This window comes from Rhea pennata, chromosome 9 (assembly GCF_028389875.1).
Source record: "Rhea pennata isolate bPtePen1 chromosome 9, bPtePen1.pri, whole genome shotgun sequence".
NCBI classification, from domain to species: domain Eukaryota; kingdom Metazoa; phylum Chordata; class Aves; order Rheiformes; family Rheidae; genus Rhea; species Rhea pennata.
Window position 1 is genome coordinate 29,966,285 of NC_084671.1, and position 19,699 is coordinate 29,985,983.

General features: G+C 40.0%; 1 protein-coding gene across 4 annotated transcripts in view; it reads left to right on the forward strand.

Moving 5' to 3' along the window:
* The window catches only part of UBXN7 (UBX domain protein 7), a 34,716-nt gene extending 20,761 nt beyond the window's left edge, over positions 1–13,955 (forward strand). For all 4 annotated transcript variants that reach the window (XM_062582916.1, XM_062582919.1, XM_062582917.1 and 1 more), the window contains 3 exons: positions 68–461; positions 1,266–1,345; positions 7,263–13,955. In XM_062582916.1, coding sequence (XP_062438900.1) covers positions 68–461; positions 1,266–1,345; positions 7,263–7,424 — 636 coding nt within the window. In that variant the 3' untranslated portion in view covers positions 7,425–13,955. The remainder of the gene's footprint in view (positions 1–67; positions 462–1,265; positions 1,346–7,262) is intronic.
* Positions 13,956–19,699: the final 5,744 nt, after the last annotated feature.

Below are 19,699 nucleotides of genomic sequence, written 5' to 3' on the forward strand. Positions count from 1 at the left end.
ACTTTGATATGGATATATGTCTAAAAGCATTTTTCTTATGTCTTTATGTTATGTCTATGTTCAACAGGAGAGTCTCATTGATGCCAGTGAGGACAGCCAGTTGGAAGCTGCTATCAGAGCCTCATTACAGGAAACACATTTTGATTCCTCACAGGCCAAGCAGGAAAGTCGGTCAGATGAGGAGTCTGAATCAGAGCTTTTTTCTGGAAGTGAAGAGTTTATTTCTGTTTGTGGATCTGAGGAGGAAGAAGAATCAGAGAATCCTGCCAAGTTGAGGAAGTCTCCACACAAGGACTTGGGGTATAAAAAAGAAGAGAGTCGGAGGCCTCAGCCTGAGACCCCTGCAAGGACAGAGCCTGGTACAACATCAAATCACAGAGTACTGCCCTGCATTGATGCAGGGATCGTGGAGGAGTCAACTGAAAAGCCTGAAAGTACATTGCAGGGCCTGGAGGTGAATGGTAAGCTACTGCGTTCTTTCTCTCTCTCTCGCTCTCTTTTTTTTTTTATAGTGACTTGCAAGTGTTTTACTTCTTTTCTGAAAGTCTTCATAGACTGACAAACATGGTTTCAGTCTCGATTTTGAAGAAGCAAATCTTGTCTAGCTTCAAAGAGAGAGGAAGGCAGAAGACATTTGGGTGGTTCATTCTGCTTACAGCTGCACTTTGACATGATGGCACAAACAGCACAGTCACGTTGTTCACTGAGCTCAAGTTTCTTAGTTTAAGACCTTGTCTGTGAGGAAAATGTCCATTGGTGTAATGTAGGTGCATATTATGTGGCTTCTGCTGGTATTGTAGAGTGAAACAGATTAGATTCAGTTCAACCTCATGCTCCATTAGTTTGGCTGCCTTGAGGGTCTGGAAGGAGTTTTAGTAGTGCAAACTTTTGCTGGTATTAGCAAGTGCTGGGAGTCTCATTGCTCCTCCCAGCAATTCTGAGTTAGGTTGTAGTGGATGAAGATGGTCTCAAAAGCAAAGAGTAACACAGTGTGCTTTTCTCTGGGAATGCTGATCTGTATCAATCATTGCTATTAATTCTTTCAAAAGTCCTAAGTTAGATATATATATTTAAATCATATGCAGTAGCACATATCTTCATAGACTGAAATCTTGTCCACAAAAAAAAAAAAAAAAAAAAAAAAAAGCATTTGTCCCTAGTCCCTAAACTTACCATTCTATACAGTAAAATGTGCACCTAAGTCTGCAGAGGAGCTCAGTTTGGTGGCCTTGTTTGTTAACTTGTAGTAACTTCCTTTATGCTAGGACCAAAGGCACAGCTGATGCTAAGGTATCCAGATGGAAAGAGGGAACAAATTTCACTGCCCGAACAAGCTAAACTTCTGGTGAGTAGAGTTAGTTGAAATCCTTGTTTGAGTACGGGAAAGCTGAAACTGGAGAGTTTTTTGTCCTGTGTTGTACTATTAAAATTATATCCAGTGAAGGTGGTATATCCAAGGAGCACTTACACTGTCATTCTGTTGTGTTTTTCCCATGTGCTTGCTCTCTTCAGATCTGCAGACTCTGCTGGTTCTTGTATGTTTCCCTTGCTAGTTGGGTTGCACGTATACTCCAGCATCTTCCTTAGTCCCAAAACTGCCAATTTCTATTCTAAAATAACTTCATATGCCTTTTGTGTTAGTGAGCTGAGATTATTTTAAGGTATTTAATGATTATTTGTTTATGTTTAGATGCAGAGGTTAAGTCATTGTCCACTGTCAGACAATGGTGAAATCAAAAGGCAAAACTTTTGCTTCTTGTTCTCCGTTCCTTTCACCATACTTTCACACTCTGTCCTAGACATGGATGACAGAGTAAACTTGGGAGAAAGTTCTCCCAAAACAGAACTGTTACAGCATCATTTAATTGCTCTGTTTCAAGTATCCTTCTGAAATACTCCTCAGGCTTGTTTAAGTTAGAGAGATTCATGTTGATGCTATTTCCATTAAAAGTCCACAGGAGCACACTTGGAAGCCTTACAGTGTTTAAAGAGATCACTGTAGTCCTATTAGCTATATTTTTTCATGAGACAGTGGCCAGGAAAGTTCAGCTTTGTACTGAAGTTTTAGGTACCTTAAAACAAAAGCGTGCCTCTTCAGAAGGACCTTGCACAGATTTAAAAGGAACTTGAATGAAAATGTTTGGTTATGTCTGTTAAAGAAAATGAGACTATAACCTAGTCTGCAGCACTCAAGAAATACACTTTTTCTCAAGCGCATCTTCCCACTCTTACTCTTTTGCATGAAAGAATAAAAAAAGAAATGGTGCTTTTGTGACACCATCAACTCATTCAAAACCAAGCGTAAGTCCATAGGATATAGACTACCTGAAGTACCGGATGCAGGGTCCCAAGGCTGGAGTACAAGTGCTGAAATGAAGCCTGAGGGACACAAAGAGCGGTACTCCAACATTGTAGGAACTAGTTTTACTTTGTCAGACTTTGCTTTGTCTTAGCAGTCATCTGTGTATAATTTTTTCAAGTGTGTGTTTGATCTTATCTGCTTTTTGAAAGATCTGCTGAAGTTACAAAGCAGACGTGACTGTGGTTGTATTACTAAACATGCAGAACTTTTGAAATACTTACGTCATGCTAGCGTATGTAACTAACTTGTTTGTGCACAAGTCCATGGTCCATGATTACAGAATGGATTTATTTGAAATACAGGTATTCTGTATACTGATACAGAATATGTCTGAATATATACAGATATATCTGAATACTGATGTATTTGTGATAATCCTACCTTTTGGCTTGACTCCTTTTATGGACTGTGATAGTTCACTGTTTAAGGGAGTTAATCTAAGTATATAAATTTCTTCTATTATCCACTATACAGTTAGTCCTCTTAGAATTTAGATAGGACAAGTTTTTTAGGTGAAGATAGGTTTTAGTTGTAGAGCTGAACAGGCAGCTTATGTGCTCTCATGTCTAAAATATTTGATGAGCCTCATCTGATTTATTTTAAAGCCATTTCAGACAGATCAAGATCGAGTCTCAGATGTTTGTTTGCAAGCATCATATTCATGCTGATTTTTTTTTTCAGCCCGTAGTCTCTTTCACTTTAAAGCTGTTCAGAACTATAGCAAGCAATTATCTACAGAGACCTTTGTACATTGGAAGTTTTAACATATGATAATAAGTTGCTATCCCATCAGTAGTGAATGTTTTTGAAAACAGGCTTTCTGTCATTATATTCTTACTGATCAAGAATGGCTTTTTTACACACTGTTATCTTCAGGATATACTTTTGCTTCCAATATTACTGTTACCCTTTTCTCCCTGGGCAAGAAATTAGATTGGTGAGAGAAAAGCAAAAAAAATTCAACTTCCTGCTTCCCCGCTTGGTTCCACTTAAGAGTTAGATTCATACCTATGTCTTCCTTTATAATGCCTCTTAGCTTGTAAAGCAAAACTGCTTTTTCATAGAAGTCATTGCTGTTGGCACACACTACATAGCTGATTTCACTCTATTTAGCAGCTGAACCCTGCAGCTGATTGGTTGTCTGAATAACTTGTTTGCCAAGTGTTATAAAGTGTGTAGGAAAGGTTGGCCTTAAAATTGAGTGGAGATGTGAGCAGTGAGCTTCACTGAATTTTTAAATACAACGGTCTGTAGGGAATTGCTGTTACTCATGTTGCTTGAAAAAAGAAGTCAAACCTGCTTACTTAAATTACTTGTCAGACACAGGCGTTGTAATCTGCAAAGACTGGTGGAGAGCTGTCCAAGTAAAAGAGGTAGTTGGAGTGACAGTCACCTCTTCTCAAAGGTTTGTGTGTGCATTGTTATAAATTCGAAAGAAATCTCTATGTAGTTACCTTGCTAACTGTTACAGAGTTATCAAATCATAGAAAAGTCTAAGTTGGAAAGGATCCCTAGAGATCATCTGATCCAACCCTATGTTGAAAGCATGGTCATAGATGAGGTTATGGACAGGGCTCTGTCAAGCTAAGCATAGAATACTTCCAGCAAATGAAATTGCACCATTTCTCTGGGTAACCTGTTCCAACATGAAATTGCTTTCGCAGTGAAGATTTTTTTTCTTATAACCAGGCCTTGCTGTGGTGACAGCAGTCAGCCAGCTCTGTGAAGCACCCTGAGAGGTAACTTGTCAGGTTTCATAGGGTTGTGTATATGTTGAATTTCTACAGATGGTTCCTAACTCTTCTACTGATGGGTTGCCATTGCTTTTTTGGCATGGAGACTTGGGCTGTGAAGACTGCGATGAAGAAAGCATCAAGTTGTACATCAACCTCTTACATTATTTGTGACATAACTTGCCAGCTCCACTCAGCAGCAGACCTACATCTTCATTGTACTTTCGCTTCCTACGAACATACTTGTAGCAGCCTTTCTTGTTACGCCTGACAATTTGAGCTCCAGTTGAGATTTTGCCTTCTTAACTACATCTGTGCACATCCAGTCAGTATTTCTATATCGCTATATTTGTGAGTCTGCCCCTTCTCCATCTCTCATGCTTCACTTTTGCATCTGAGCTCTCTTAATAACTCACTGTCTAAACAGACTGTTATGCCTGCTTCTTTTCCTGCTCTGGGAGATGGACCACTTTTGTACTTTGAGAAGGCTGTTTCTGAAAATCTCCCAGCATTCCTGAGCTACTTTACCCACAAGGGCAGGCTGACATGGGAGGCCTCCTAACAATTCCTTGAGCAAGTTGAAATCTGTTCTTCTGAAGTGCAATCTTTATTCTGCTACTTGTCTGTAGCACAGGGTCACATCTCTGAAAAAAAATTTCCTTATTTGTAAGCAGTAGATCCAGAAAAGCACCACTCCTAGTGGCACATCCAGTGATTGCACTAGGAGATTGTCCTCAGCACATTTCAGAAACCTCCTAGATTGCTTATGCTCTCTCTGCTTTGTTGCTTTCCCAGCAAATATCAGCATAGTTGAAGTTCCCCATGAGAATCAAGACCTGTAGAGTTGAAGCTTCTTTGAGTAGTCTGAAGAAGGCTTTATGCACCTCTGCTTCCTGATGTCAATAGCAGATGCATACCACAAGTTTTTCCTTGATGTGATCCCTCCAATTTTGACCCAAAGGCAATCAATAGATTTCTGTCATCATGTTGAAAAATAAATTCCATGCACTTAAAATGCCCTTTTTTTTCCTTTTTTTTTTTTTTTTTTTTTTTTATTATTATTATTACATGAAGCACACCCTCTCATCTTCTTCCACCTCTTTATCTTTTCTGAACGGCTTTTAGCTGTCTGTTACAGTCGTGGAAACTATCCCATCAAGTTTCTGTAAAACCAGTGATATTACCTCTGTCACTGCATATGGAGTTCTGTTTCTTTCCCAGAGAGCAAGTGCCAATGTTTAAGCACTAGATATGATCCACCATCTGCCCTTTCTCTTGGAAGGAGGTGTGAGAGCTGCCCCCATTGCTCTGTTCCACATATGCTCATGCCTGCTTCTGGAAGTTGGCCAATCTGTTGGCAAAAATGTCCTTATCACTTTTTGCTAAGTGAATCGCAGTGTCCCACAGTCTTTGAATCCAAAACCATACCAGCAATACCAGCCACACAGCTGAGTGTGGATCTGCATGATCTGCCTGCTTCTGTCTGCACCCTTCTATTTGACTGTGGGGATCAAGACAACCTGAGCACCTGTTGCCTTTTCTTTAGTCCCAATGCTTTGTACTCCTGGTTGACCTTTTGCAGGTCACACTTCATAGTATCACTGGTGCCAGTGTGGGAAGAGGAGTAGGGGTTAGTGTTCCAGGGCTTGATGAATCTAGGAAGTTTCTCCATCATATCTTGGATCTCTGTTCCAGGCAAGCAGCAAAATTCTTGTCTGCCACAAAGCGTCAGCTCTTGCCCTTATAGCATTACTGCTAGCAACCTACCAATTTCCTGCTCGTCTTCCCTGATGCATCAGGACTTGCTGACCTCTTCTCCTTCACCTGACTGCTCAGGGAGTCAATCAGGGTCTATCCTCCATGGTGAGTTCCCCATCCTTATCAGTGTCAAGGAGGGCACATTCACTGCATCCCATCACATGAGCCAGCTCCATCTGTTCCAGTGCCCCAGAAATACTAGGAATGGTGCTATGGGTGGCTACAGGAGACCACATCCTGTGTCTCATCACCACCATATGGCTTACAGATTTCTTGCCAGAACACAAACAGCAAGAGTCAACAGCAGCTCATGTGATCTCCTAAGCTACTTGTGTGTGAACTGTCTGTGCTAGCTGTGCAGCCCTCTGGGTCACTGTGGTCCCAAAGTGACAGTTAAATAGCAAGTGGAATCAAGGTGAATAATTAGAAGTTTAATACTGCTTATTTACCTCCTTACACTTAATTCACTGTCACAGATTACCTACCAAAACTGTGTAAACAATATTGCTGAGACACTCCAACTTATTTCTTCTTCTTTCTCTTTATTGCATACTAATTTTATTTTTTCCCCTCTTTAAAAAGCTATAGCTTTCCCTTCTGCTTGAGTTGCTGTGTTGCGGTATCTCGTATATTGTTCTTTAGCCAGTCTCCATTTCTCAATCCTCATCTGTTCCTACGTTATTGTGGACCCTTTACCCCCTCATCTACAGTGTTTCCTGATGAACTTGGGAAATTTATGTCACTTAAATCAGGCACTAGCTGTTCCTGATGTATCTGTGTATTTGATTGTGAAGCTGGTATCTCTTTATTGTAATCCCCTCTGTATCCTACCCCGATAGCTATTTTAAGCAGAGAAATCAACTGAAAAAAGCTCTAAAATGAGAAACAAACAAACAAACAAAAAAAAAAAACCCAAAAAGCACTTCATGCTCCTCGAAGGCAGGAAAAAAAATTAGACTGTTAGTAAAAACACTGCATTTGTTTTTGTCAAAGTTACGTGACAAAGAAAAACGCTTCTGTAGTGACTTCTAGGTTTAACGTACGGATAATATCTGTTAAACAAATGAGAGAGCTTCTAGTTTGGGCACTTCTGGAAACTTACTTTACCATGGCTTGAGTGTGTAATGTGAAGTTCAGCTTGCTTAAATTGATGTACTATTATGTATACTTTCTTTCTGCTCAAAGAATTGGTTATGTGAGAGAATCACTTGATAATTAGCTTCTCTGACTATTCTTGCCATGTGAGGGCCAAATTAGATAATTAATAAAGCTTCTGTATTACATACAAAATTTCAAGGTGTTCTTTCTCTGTGATTGCAGACTTACCTTTTTTAAAGGAAACAGGAATATTTTTGTAACCCTCTAATTTTTGAATTAAATAGCACTACTTTGCCTTTCTTTCTTTCCAGGCTCTTGTGAAGCATGTCCAGTCAAAAGGATACCCGAATGAACGCTTTGAACTTCTTACCAACTTCCCTCGAAGGAAACTCTCCCACCTGGACTATGAGATCACATTACAGGAGGCAGGCCTGTGTCCTCAAGAGACTGTCTTTGTGCAGGAAAGGAATTAGCACTGTGGCCTGAGCTCTCCCAGCCTTCCTTCTCTCTCCTCTCTGCCTAGGACACCAACTCACTAAATATGAAGTTGAGGGTCGTAGGATTGCAGTGCTGAAAACAGGCAGGCAGCTGGCTGGCCCTTCTCTCTCTTCTTCCCTTCTCCTAATCTAGTGACCAAATGAGGATGTTCAGAGTTTTGGGTTTTTTTTCCTCAGCTTGAGCCCTGGGGAGAGCATTGGGAAGAACATTTCTCTTTGGGAAGAATGTCTTTCCTTTGCTTTTATGGAATAAAATAAAAGGGTAATCTGTGCATCCAGAATGCTGGGGCTTGGAGTGGCCATAACGTACATACCCTTCTCGCTGCTATTCTTAAAGCTGTTTTGATTAATTTATTTTTTTAAAATGCTGTGTGATAAGGCGCTGAGTCATCTCTCTAAGGGGAGAATGTAATTTTTAGTAGAGTCCTACCTTCATTTTTGTTCTCTACATGAAAGGTCTCCATTAACCTTACGGCCTTCTTACAGGATCACTTATCTAGCACTCTGCAGAAAATTTATTTTTGGGAAGGAGTTACGGTGAGCTGTATTAAGATGCTCTGCTCCCATCTAATTTAAATGCTTCTATATTGCCTGCATATTTTATGCTGCTAGTGAACTTCTTAAAAAAAAAAAAAAAAAAAAAAAAAAAAAAAAGAAGAACAGGTATACTCAGTATGGAATTGAATGCTTGGCCCAGAGGGAAAGCTGCTTGTCTGCTATTTTAGCAGAATTGACTCCTTTATAAGAGTAGATGGCATTTCAATTTGTTCTCTCCCCCACATCTCCTAAATGACGACTCCTGTTTACTTTCAGGGTTTTACGATGGAGTGTCACAGGATGTTGTGAAGATCTTAAAATCTCTGGAAAACGCCTATCATAAAGTTGACAGCTGGCTTTTCTATTTGTGTTTTTTCCCAGAGGTGACTAGCCTTGCAGGGGTTTTAGAACACTGAACATTTAGACCATTAGTACATTTGGACTGGATAGCAAATTCTAAGCAGGATTCTCTTTATTAATTAAAAACATCTACAAAGCCTTGTCGGACTGTAGAATTAGTTAATGCATTATGAAAGATTTTGTAGCAGCAGTTAATTTCCCTATTTGATTCAGATTTTCTTTTTACCTATGAAAGCTGGCATCAGAAGTTGTGCAGGCATATCCTGTGTGTACATTGGACAATGCTGACTGCCTTATTTTCCCAGGGTATTTTATCTTGATATAGAGCTTTTGGTCAGTGTGTGTTACAGCAGATATTAGAGTGGGATAAAAGTTCAGTAACACAGCCATCCTCAAGACTAATGTTGAGGCAGTGTATATTTACAGTTGAGAACTCAGTCTAGCATGCTCTTCACCAGTGAAGAAAAAGCTGTATAAAACCTGCCATGAGTGTAAATTTTTTCTGGACAAACAGGGAGAAGATAGGAGTTAACAACAAGAAATATTAGTCTCTCTCTGCTAGTGAGCTCCATGCAACATGTCAGGGAGCGCTGCCTTCATGACATGACACTGTCAGATAATTATATTTGTTAAAGAAAAAGACTTAATTATCAGAAACTTAGTATAGGATAAAACTTTTCCAGTTATTTTTCCTTAAATTTCATACTTGACTACATGTTTTGGAGTCTTTAAATGTAGGAAATCATGGAGTATGCAGGACAGTTTCTATGACAGTATTAGCTCACAGCTGTCCTTTACCCTGTAATTGAGGTTTTGCATAGAACCATGAAATTATATAAATTAATTTCCCTTTATGTGAAAACTGTTTTGCATTCCACTGCAAGATATGGGGTCACAGAAGCAAAATATGATAGCAGATTCGTAATCAGTGAGTGTTGTGAAATCAAATGTCGTTTTTGGACTGTAAAGAGATCCTTCAACAGAGGACACTTCCTAGCACTAGAAAGAAGGTGAATTGCAAGGCCAGTGGAGGAAAGGGAATGATGGTCATTGTCCTGTGAACTGGCAGTTGCACCTCTAGGCTGAAGGATCCTTTCCGTTTCTGGAAATGCCCAAATTCTAACTAGGACATATGAGAGCAGGACAGAAGGAAGCCCTTCTGTGTAGGTCTGATGCCTCCCTAGATAGCTTCAGCTATTTAATTGAGGTGACTTCTGGTGTTTATTGCCTTGAAACTCTACCTCTTCCTCCCTGGCTTCACAAGAAAATTATGATGGGCTATCAATAGGATGCAGTATCCGACACACAAGAAATTGTCTATCAGGCTAGATAGGATGGGAGCATGTTGGCCTTTCCTGTTTTCCCCCACCCTGTTCCTCTCTGTATAAGGCAGGGAGGAAGCCTTTGCAGTTCAGCTGGTATCTCTTTTGAGTTGTTGCTAGTTGACTGTGTTTACTGATGGAAGGCCAACTAACTTTGGACAGATGCAGGTTTGTATCGACTTTTGGAATGTTTTTTCACATTAACATTGGTAGCAGTGAAAAATTCTCTGGCCATTCAGTCCCATTCCTATGTCTGTTTTATTGGTAGCTTCTCTTTACCCTCTTTCTTTCCCCAGTTGTACTAGTGTGTATGTGGAGCTAGGCTGTTAGTTGGTGAAGTAATCAGATGTAAAATAACCAACAGCTGTGTCAGTAGTGGGAAAGAGGGGAGACTGTGCTGCAGATGAGCATGAACTTCTTGCATCAGTTCTGCTAGTGGAGATACTGTACAGTATTTAGAGCGTGATCCCATATTGGGAAACCTCCTTTTCTAAACAGTTGAAAAAACTGCCAAAACTTTTTTTTTTTTTTTTTTTTTTTTTTTTTTGCTGTTCTTTTCTTTCTTCCTCAGCTGCGAGAAAAGATTAAGATTAAACTGGTCATCTTGTGATCAAATGCAAAATTGAGAGCCTTGGGGTAGCTTTTCATTGCTTTGGTTATACAAGAATAGCTCAGTCATGTCTTACACAAGGAAGTAAAAGCTGTACATTGAAGCGTTAATCCATCAAAATATTCTTCTCTGGCATGGCAAATGCTTTTGGCTGCTAGTATAGTGGAACTAGGAGTACTTATACTCTCATCTTTTAGGAAAATGAAAACAGTCTTTTCAAATTTGAGGTTTTATTTAGAGAATATTAATCTTTTTACAACCTAAGAGGGAAATAAGAATGTGAAATGGAAGCACTACACTGAAAATAGCATATTTTTTCTGTTTTCTGGATAAAACCCAAATGAATTCTTGGTAGTTCCTGGTACTTATTTTTCTTTCCCAAGAAATGCTGAGCCTGGATTTCTGTTTTTTCTTTCTTTTTCTGTTTTCTTTTGCTTTGGTTTGCAATCAGGAGGCAGAGAACAATTTTTTAAAAGGGGGAAGTGCCCCTGCATGTGACTGTTTTTCTCTCCCCTCTTCCTTCATCCCCAGTAAAAACAGTGCTACAGCACACACATCAGCCAGCTGTGTTGTGGAGACTGAAAACTATTAAGAAAAAAGACCAACCTCTTCAGATTTTCGCTCATATTGAAGCCTTTTCAGCATGTTGTGCAGGCCTGAGGGGTGTGGCTGAGAACATTAACCCAAGTCATGCGTGCAGCTGTTTGTAAGTGTTAAAAGATAAAAGCTAGTTTGGCTCTATTTAAAAAGAGCCTTTGTCACAGTTACTTCTAATTATTAAATATGAAGTACAAACTACTTGGAAAATATTGGAAAAATGCCTTAAGTCTCTAATTGCAAAAGAAGAAGATTTGAAGGACAAAGCAAGTAATTCCTCAAAGGCTGTGTTTTGTAGCTTCTTATAGATATATTTTGGCTTTAATTTGCGTGCTGTTTTGCAAGAACTGCCATGAAGTCAGTGGAGCAGAGATTCATATAAACAGTATAAGTCACTATCTTTGTGGGTATGGAACTAAATAGAACTAATATGCTTCTTACTATTTACAGAGGAAATTTTCCTTGCACATGCCCTTCATCTAACTTGTTTTTACTCTGGTAGCATGTAATCTACCTGTGGCTAGTAGCTAATAGTCACAGTTACAACCAGCATTCAGAAACAGAATGGAAAATGAACATCAGCTTTTTCTGCTAGGTGCTGCTGGCACATGTATTGCTGGATTCCCACTCATGGTCCTTCAGAGACCCAAAGAAGGCAGACTGAGGTTGAGTCAAAAATTTCTGAGTGTACTTGCATTACTTTAAGTAACTTTGAATTAAGGCCTGGGATTTTACACTTCTGACCTTTATGTACTGAAGTATGTTGCCTTTCTTGATAAACCAGATAAGGTGACAGTTTAAATGTTAAAAGGGTGTGCGTATGTTTGTTTTTAATGACCTTGTAAATTCTAGTTTTCTCTAAAGAAGTTGTCCAAAGACAAATTTTTTTCTTAAGTGGATTTAAACAGCAATTAAAGTTATGAATCAGCGAATTTCTGGAAGTCACTAGGTCTGCTACTTTATTACAAAACACACCTGTTGTGTAAAGGAAGTCCGTGTTAACTGCTGCAAATAGCCTGCATTTTCTGTGTTCAGTCAGTTTCATAGACAAAGTTTTTAAAGAGTACCAGATTAAATAGCTGTCAGATTACACACTAAGTCATACCAATTTACGCTGATGCTGTGGTTTGTATGCTTGTTTACAATCAGAAAGAGACAGCTGGGTTTTATAGTACATGTTTTAATAAACAAACCTCATTGCTGAAGGACCTGGCTTCTCTAATACGCATTTAAAGAAACTTCCACATAATTTTATGCATACTGTTTGATAACACCTTCTGGCTATTGGAAAAAAAATTGTTATGCAATCTTTGAGATCTTCATAACTTCAATTGAAAAAGTTAATTCTACATATGATGGCTTATGCAGTAGCTCTTTGAAGAGCAAGCCTTGTCTTTGGGCAGTGGTTCTTTGAACCCAGCTGCTTGATGCTGCCCTATTACAGAGGGCATGATGCATTGTTCCCAGTCTGTTTGGGCAGCTAATTATGGCCAGTTCTGAGTCTCCTTGCTAGTTAGGCCTCTGATTCCTTGCTTTTTTGATGTTGTTTTTAGGGCTAGAGCAGTGAGTTCAAAAGAACTTGAGAGCAGTAAGGGTTAAACTAAAATCCCATTTTCTTTGAGGAGCAGGGAGGGACCAGGGAAGCATCACTTGGCCTGAATTTCATTGGCTTCCAAAAATTGCAAAGATGCATAAAATGTGGTGTTCTTTCTAAAAGCTCACAAAGAAAGGGAGAAGCTAGAACCTTGTGTAGGAATGCTTTCAGGAATGGCAAGATACATGTCGTTTCAGGAACTTTAAGGTTGCTACTATATTTTACCTCTTCATCTTAAATCAGCTTTTGAGTTTTTTTTAATTAATTTTTTAGAAAACTTCCACTACTTTCTTCTTGTTTAATATCTTTTCTATCAAGTTAGTTGTATCAAAAAGGTAGCACCCTATGCCAAGATAGGGAGAGACTGCAGGGATGTTGGTAGGTGAAGTGCAGAGTCTCATGAAGATTGGGTGTACCTTGTCTGGCAGTATTGACAAATTTGATGCATCCTCCTTCCCCCCCTCCCCCAAATGATTTCCTCATCCTCATTTTCAAGTGGAAAAACTGCTGCTTTAAAGGCAAAACAGAATTGAATACGAGGGCATGTTTTGACCCCTATATCAGCCACTTATGTTGTTGGAAATTCCCTTAGTCATTGTTTTGGGCTAACCTAAAATTTTTTTTGATCTCTGGCTGTTGAGGTCTGTGCATGCTGTGGCTTATTTTTTCTGTAAGGATCATCTTGTACAGTTTTTCTCTGAGTGCAAGATCTTACTGTAGTTTGATTATAGTCTGTCTGCTCCTGAACTGTGAGGTTAATGGATACATGTTCTGTGATGTTGGACAAGGTGACTTTTATTCCAGTCTCTTCTTGGCTGTGAGATGCTTAGTGTCTGTCCACCGCTGATAAATATAGCCATATATATATACACATATATTTTTAATCTGAGAATGTGGCACTTAACATCAGTGCCTGAAGTTGCCTCAGTAAAACTTTTTACATCACAGTATTGCTGGTAATTGCGGAAGTTCTGGATTTGGTCACTGTCATTAATGACTTTTGAGTGTCTGCAGTACAGAGAAGAGCAATTCTGTAATTGTTTAATGGTGCTGAGACTTTAAGATATAGAAGGATAGATAGTACAGGTACATGGAGGAAGGGGGTCAGGTGCTATTTTATAGAACAGCTTTATGTGAAGAAAATCTGGGTAAACTCAGCTCAGAAGCGTGGTGCCTAATCAGAGACACCAGACTATAGAATAGATAATTTTTTAAAAAGAGTGTTTCCTCTGTTTGGTGAACTTACAGTTTCAGAATTATGACTTTGCCTATCAATTTTTACAATAGTGACTTTTTCCTTCAATGATGCAACTTAGTGTGGGAGGAGGGAGAGAATTAACTTGGAAGATTTCAACTCACTGTGCTGGGAGGGACCAAACTCAAGGAAACCTCTGATCTATATACACAACTGCTGCATTTTTTATAAATATATGTAAATGTCCTATTGTAATATTTGATCCTGGAAATAAAACAAACTGTTTTCAGTAGTTTTCTTCATCTCTTGTTTTCTTTTTATTTCTAATGAGAGTCTGTGTTGCTGTGTTACATGGAAGGTTTCTAAGTTTTTTCTCAAGTTTATGGGGTAGAAGGAAGGAAGATCAAGACTGAGTTCCCTGATTGTGTGTATCTGAAAGTTTAGTGAAATTACCAGGTTAGGTACTTTTATATTTTTTTTTTTTTTGCTAGTAATCTAAATCTTGCTTTGGCAGAGTAGGTCTCAGTGCTGTACCCTGGGTTGAAACTAGGGAATGTATCCTTACATTCAGAAAATTGAATGGAGACAGGGTTGTTCCTGTTTTCTTCCCCTCCTCAAGGAAGAGCAGAGAATATGGCTTTCCGTTCTGTTCTGTTTCTGTTCATAATGTCCTCATGGTGTGCTTATTGTCAGGATGGAGCCTCTAGCCTTTGTAATTCTCTTTTTGGCTCCTTGCGAAACTTCGTAAGTGCCTCACAAAAAATGACAATAACCTTCTTGGAAGTCATTATTATGACTTCCTTTTTTGGTTGGTTGGTTTTTTGCTTGATGGTTTCTTTGTTGTTGTTTGTTTGAGGGGTTTTTTTTGGTCTTATTCAGAAAGCTGAGTGTATTCTGCTTGCGCTTGAGAAGACTGGAGGGTTCCAACTCTGCAAGTATTTCATTATTTGGTGCTTACCAAGCACACCACCTTATTTCTATGCCAGGAGCGTACTCCCTTCTTGACAAGTATTAAGTGGGTATAGTGAAGTAATTAATTACTACTTGAGGGGGGGGGGAAGCTTAAGAATGTGATCTGAAGTTGTCCTTGTGTTCCTGACTTCAATGAGGGCAGAATGTAAGTAACCTCTATTAAAGTGGTATTGCCCCAGTCTTTCCCTGTTGGAACTCTCCAAAATATAGAATAGGGTGACTATATGTCAACAGTCATGCTAAATAAAACCTCAAAGCAGTGCTCATAACTCATTTCCAAATTGTAATTTGAAAGGACTGCAAATGTTCATAGTGCTTGGCTGGGTGTGGTGTATCTAAATCCTTTTTGGGAGACAGTAACCTAAAATGGAGCCTGGGAGAAAGAGCTGTTTCTGAAGCTGGCTTTTCAGTGATGTCTTGGAAGCAAGTTTCTCTGCAGGTCCTCCATTTCAGCATATGCACCTCTTGTCTCACTGTGTTAAGACACAGACAATTCCAATTTCTGTGAGGAAGACTCATTTGCCCACCTCTGAAGTCTGGAAAATAACCTGATTTCAAATTGTTTCCATCCTGGCTTAGAAAAAGATTTCCCATTCTGTCTGAGTCAGAAATACCATTTTCATCGCAGCCTATAGGTCAAGGAACTACTACAAAATAGACATACAAGATCTCTGCCCTCTGCCTCTCTTCATCCCCTTACCCCCCCCCCCCCCCCGCCCCGAGTCTCCAGCTTCTAACTGGATTGGTTTATTTCATCTGAAGTAATAATTTTAGGTGGCATTTATAAGAAAGTTAAAGCAAATGCAACATTCCTTAGCAGTGCAATGTTGATATTTCTTAAATCAAACTCTGCATATTGTTTGTGTAGAGGAATAACCTCTAGTGAACATGTCCTCACCTGTGCTTGGAAACATTCCAGCTGGCGGATTGTGGTAGGAATGCAGATTGTGGTAGGAATGCAGAGGACTTGCAGATGCTATCAAAGAGCAGTGCAAGAGATCTTTGAATCACACTGAGCATTTTCTGGGTGACAAGAAGATGGTGCTTGGTTTGGAACAGCATGATTCTAGCCAAGCAAGCCTCCAGAGGAGACATCTTGTTTATTCAGCAACCCAAAAAACCTAACCTGCCATGCAATTTCCAGAAACCCGGAGGAGTTCAGGGAAGCGAAGTGTGGAAGAGTGTGGTTAAGAGAAAGCAGATGTAGTAGTTATAAAAGACTCACCCTGAATTTCAGAAAGGTCGATTGCCTAATCTTAGGGCAAAATGTGGATTGGAGAAGCGTGGTGTCTTGGGATAAGGTGACATGAAACTGTTACCATGTGTTGTTAATCTGCATCTTTTCCATTGCTGGTTAAATGATGATCCATTGTTAGAAAAGAAATTAGGAGTATTTGCTAAGCCATAGTCATTCTGTGGGAATACATTTGATAACCCTGGTTGGTGATTCGACAGTAAACTGTTTTGACTATGCTTGTCCCACTGACACTTCCATAATTAAGTTCTTGTGATAAAGGAGGACTTGCAGCTTCTCTCACCGCTCAGAAAGCTGTGCTGTCCTCCTATGCAGGACTAAAATTAGCCCTTTTTTATTATTCTGGAGTTCAGCTAGAGTAGGTGTAAATGTAAGATTAGCAATCCTGGGGAAAAAGCTTATTCTGATGCTTCATGCTGAATGGCATGTGTTTTCCTGTGGGAAATGATTGACCAGATCATATGTTGGCAATGTAGGAAGCTCAGATTACCATGACGTAGAAAGGGCACAAGATGAAGTTGCAACAAATTTTTTTCCAGTAGAGTGAAAAATGCTTCCTCTCTTTGTATGTATATATTAAAAAAAATAGAGAGAGGAGAAATTGGATTATTCTCTACTGTTAGCTGTCTGATATTGAAAATGCTTTGGTTTTACTATTGTCTACTTTTTAGAGACCAATCTGTGTTATTTAAGAATAAAAGGGAGATTTATATGCTGGTAATCTTTTTTTCTCAGAGGAACTATCACATTGTCCAGATAATCTGCTCCTTCTAGATCTTTTCTTCAAAGAAAAACGATATTGAGGTAATCCAGCATCGTTTGCTCAGTGTATGCATGTATGTGTATCTCAAAGGCTTCAACTCCCTTTTCTGATTCTCCTGACAGAGGAGCAGGTTTTATATTCTTGAGCTTCTCATACCAGTTGATTTGACAACAGGAAAAGACATTTTGAAATACATTGGAAAATACTACTCATATGCATTACTCTAGGCAAGGAAGTTGGGTTATAAATTGTCTGGTGATTGGAGGTAGCTCTTTAGTTCCTGTTTGTCTGCTGTTTTGGTGCAGGACTGCCTCCAGGCTAATGCAGAGCTGCACTTGCTCTTCAATGCCTCTGCCTCTTGCAGAAGGGGCAGCACCATGTCCCAAGCAGCTGACCTACTTCAGGTTCTCATGATGGATCCGTGAGGAATAAGGACCTTCTCCAAACTCTCTTCTTTGACAAAGACTTCTGAAGCTTAGTTGGCAAGGGCTAGTATCAAGCACTGTGCAAGGCATTGCACCCTGAACTAAAGGATGAAGAGGAGGTGGGTTCAGCTCGCCAGTTCAACATCAGCTTTCCAGATTGGGAGTCTTCCTGGTCAGAATCCCACTTACGTTGCTCCAAGGCTCCTCTGATCCCCACTGAGGAGGGCTGGTGTTTTTCGTGCTGGGAAGGTGCTGCCAAATGCTACCGCCAGGGTGCATTTATGTGCTGGGAAGAGTGGGGAGTCTGTTAGCTGTCAGGGAGCACTCTGAATACCTTCGAGGGGCCTTGCCTTTGGGATACAGACTGCATTTTTTCTTGAGAAAAGATGGATAGTGGCAGTGCTCACCAAAGAGTATAGTTCTGATGGCAAACCCACAGAACTCATTTTTCTTATGCTTTGTCAGGAACTGGAGCTTTTCTCACAAGCAAATACCTAGGATTCTTCCTTTTACTTACAGAGCCCAAGAATACCACCTGTCTGGTGTGGGCCGCTCCAGTGAGGAACATTCCTCTTCACTAGCACTGCCTGGAATTTATCAGGCTGAAAAACTGGCTCACTTTTGCCAGCTTTTGTACTACAACTTCCCTGTCTACATTCTCCCAGGCTCCATTCCTGTTGAAGTACTTACCTATCCTGCAGCTGCTATGATCAGACCTTCTCTATGGGCAAAAAAGTGTGAGCTTCTCTAATGCATGCATTGCCGTGAATTAAACAGAATGCATGTGTCTAGTTCACAGCCATGAGCACGCCAGATAGGACTTTCTAATTTTGACCTCATCATGGAAGTGGTATCATCCAAGAAAAGCAGCTATCCGTCTAGTCCTGCAGTTAAGAAACTTAGCACAACAATGATTTCAGGTTCTCCATACAGCTTCACAAGTAAGCTGATGTGCCTGGTTTATTGCTCTTTGTGCTCTTCTACCTGCATATAGCTATTTGGTGGTCAGAAATCAGCTGATGATTTACAATAACAAAAATATTCAGAAAGAATACCTCTTTCTAAATGTTATCACTAAATGTGTCAGATATATGTAACAGGGCATGTTGAACACCTGGAGGGAAAGCTGGGACATCTGCAAGAAAATGAAAGGCAGAAGATAGGAACTGGCTGAGGTGTCCAGCCCCGAAGAAAAGAGAAGATGAGATGATTTCCAAAAGGACTGCGGGGAAATTGCCTCTTGGGTGGAGAAAGGTGTTCCTGTGGGCGCAGCTTGCTAACCAGGAGGAGAGTGATGCCTCCTCCTACCATTTGTTGACTGCAGTTGCCCAGAGAGGTTGTGGAGTCTCCTTCTCTGGAGATGTTCAAAACCTGCCTGGACATAATCCTGCCCCACATGCTCAGGGAGACCTTGCTTGAGCAGGGGTGTTGGACTAGATGATCTCCAGAGGTCCCTTCCAACCTCAACAATTCTATGATTCTGTGATTCCTGGAAATAAAAAGACAACAAGGTTTGGCCATGGCACTGTTTTCTGGGTGGCAAATGGGACAAACTCCCTGCAGTAAGTACCTAATTTGCAGAGCAATGACATCTCTCATTTTCTCCCAGCTTTCTCTGGGTTTTAGTTAAAGTCTGTAAGAGCTGTACTCGTGCAAGAGTCTTGACTTCTGTTAAAATATCGCTGTGCTCCCTTCTGTGGAAAAAAATGAGAAGAGCCTCAACAAAAGAAATAAGGTGTAATGTGATAGAAGCAGCTCTTGGCAGAGGATGTAGATTCGTGCTATGGCAAAACAATAGCATTTTGAATAGGCTGCAGAGAAGGGAGGAGAAATTTCTCTGTGAATAGACAATCCAAGTTATACCAGAAGAAATGATGTAAAAGAAATCTGTAGTAGTTTGTTATTTAATGATGTACCTCCTATTAATCTGAGAAGGGATCCATAAAGTAGGAAGCCTACTGGAAGTCTGGTTTGGCTAGTAAGAGTGTGTTTTAAATCTTTATACTTAGTTTGATATGTGATTTTTCTTAAATATTGAATGAACAATTATAAAACAACTCAGTCAAATACATATATCAGCCATAAGTGATCTGTGAGCATCTGAGCACTTATTTCATCTGTTTAGGAAAAAGGTGAGTTATGTATAACTGGGGAAAGTAAGGAGTTTTTTGTTTTGTTTTGTTTTTTTGCAGTTAGCAGTCACTCTCAGTTTGTGTGTTAGATGATGGCCTGCTTACCCCCTTTGAAAGTGGTGTCAGTCTCCACCATTGCAAGTCCAATACCAAAGCTGGCAATGCACACAATGTGTGAGCCAGCTCCCAACCCCCTCAGCTGGCACATGATGAATTCATGCCCTGCTCCAGAAGAGAAGAAGGTGTGGGCCAGACTGTGACACCATGTTTACTCGAAACCTTCTTGTGCTCTTTAGGAAGCAGTTGTGATGGGCAGCCCGAGAGCAAGATTTCTGGAAAGAACTCAGGAAACATCATGTGTCTGGGACCTCAGTGACATGTCAGTAAAATTTTCTGGCCAGAGCTATTTGAGCCATCTTGCTTGTGTGAGCATTATAGCTTTTATTTGAGATTGCCAGCAATGTTTTTAGTATAGAAATCTTGCTGCAA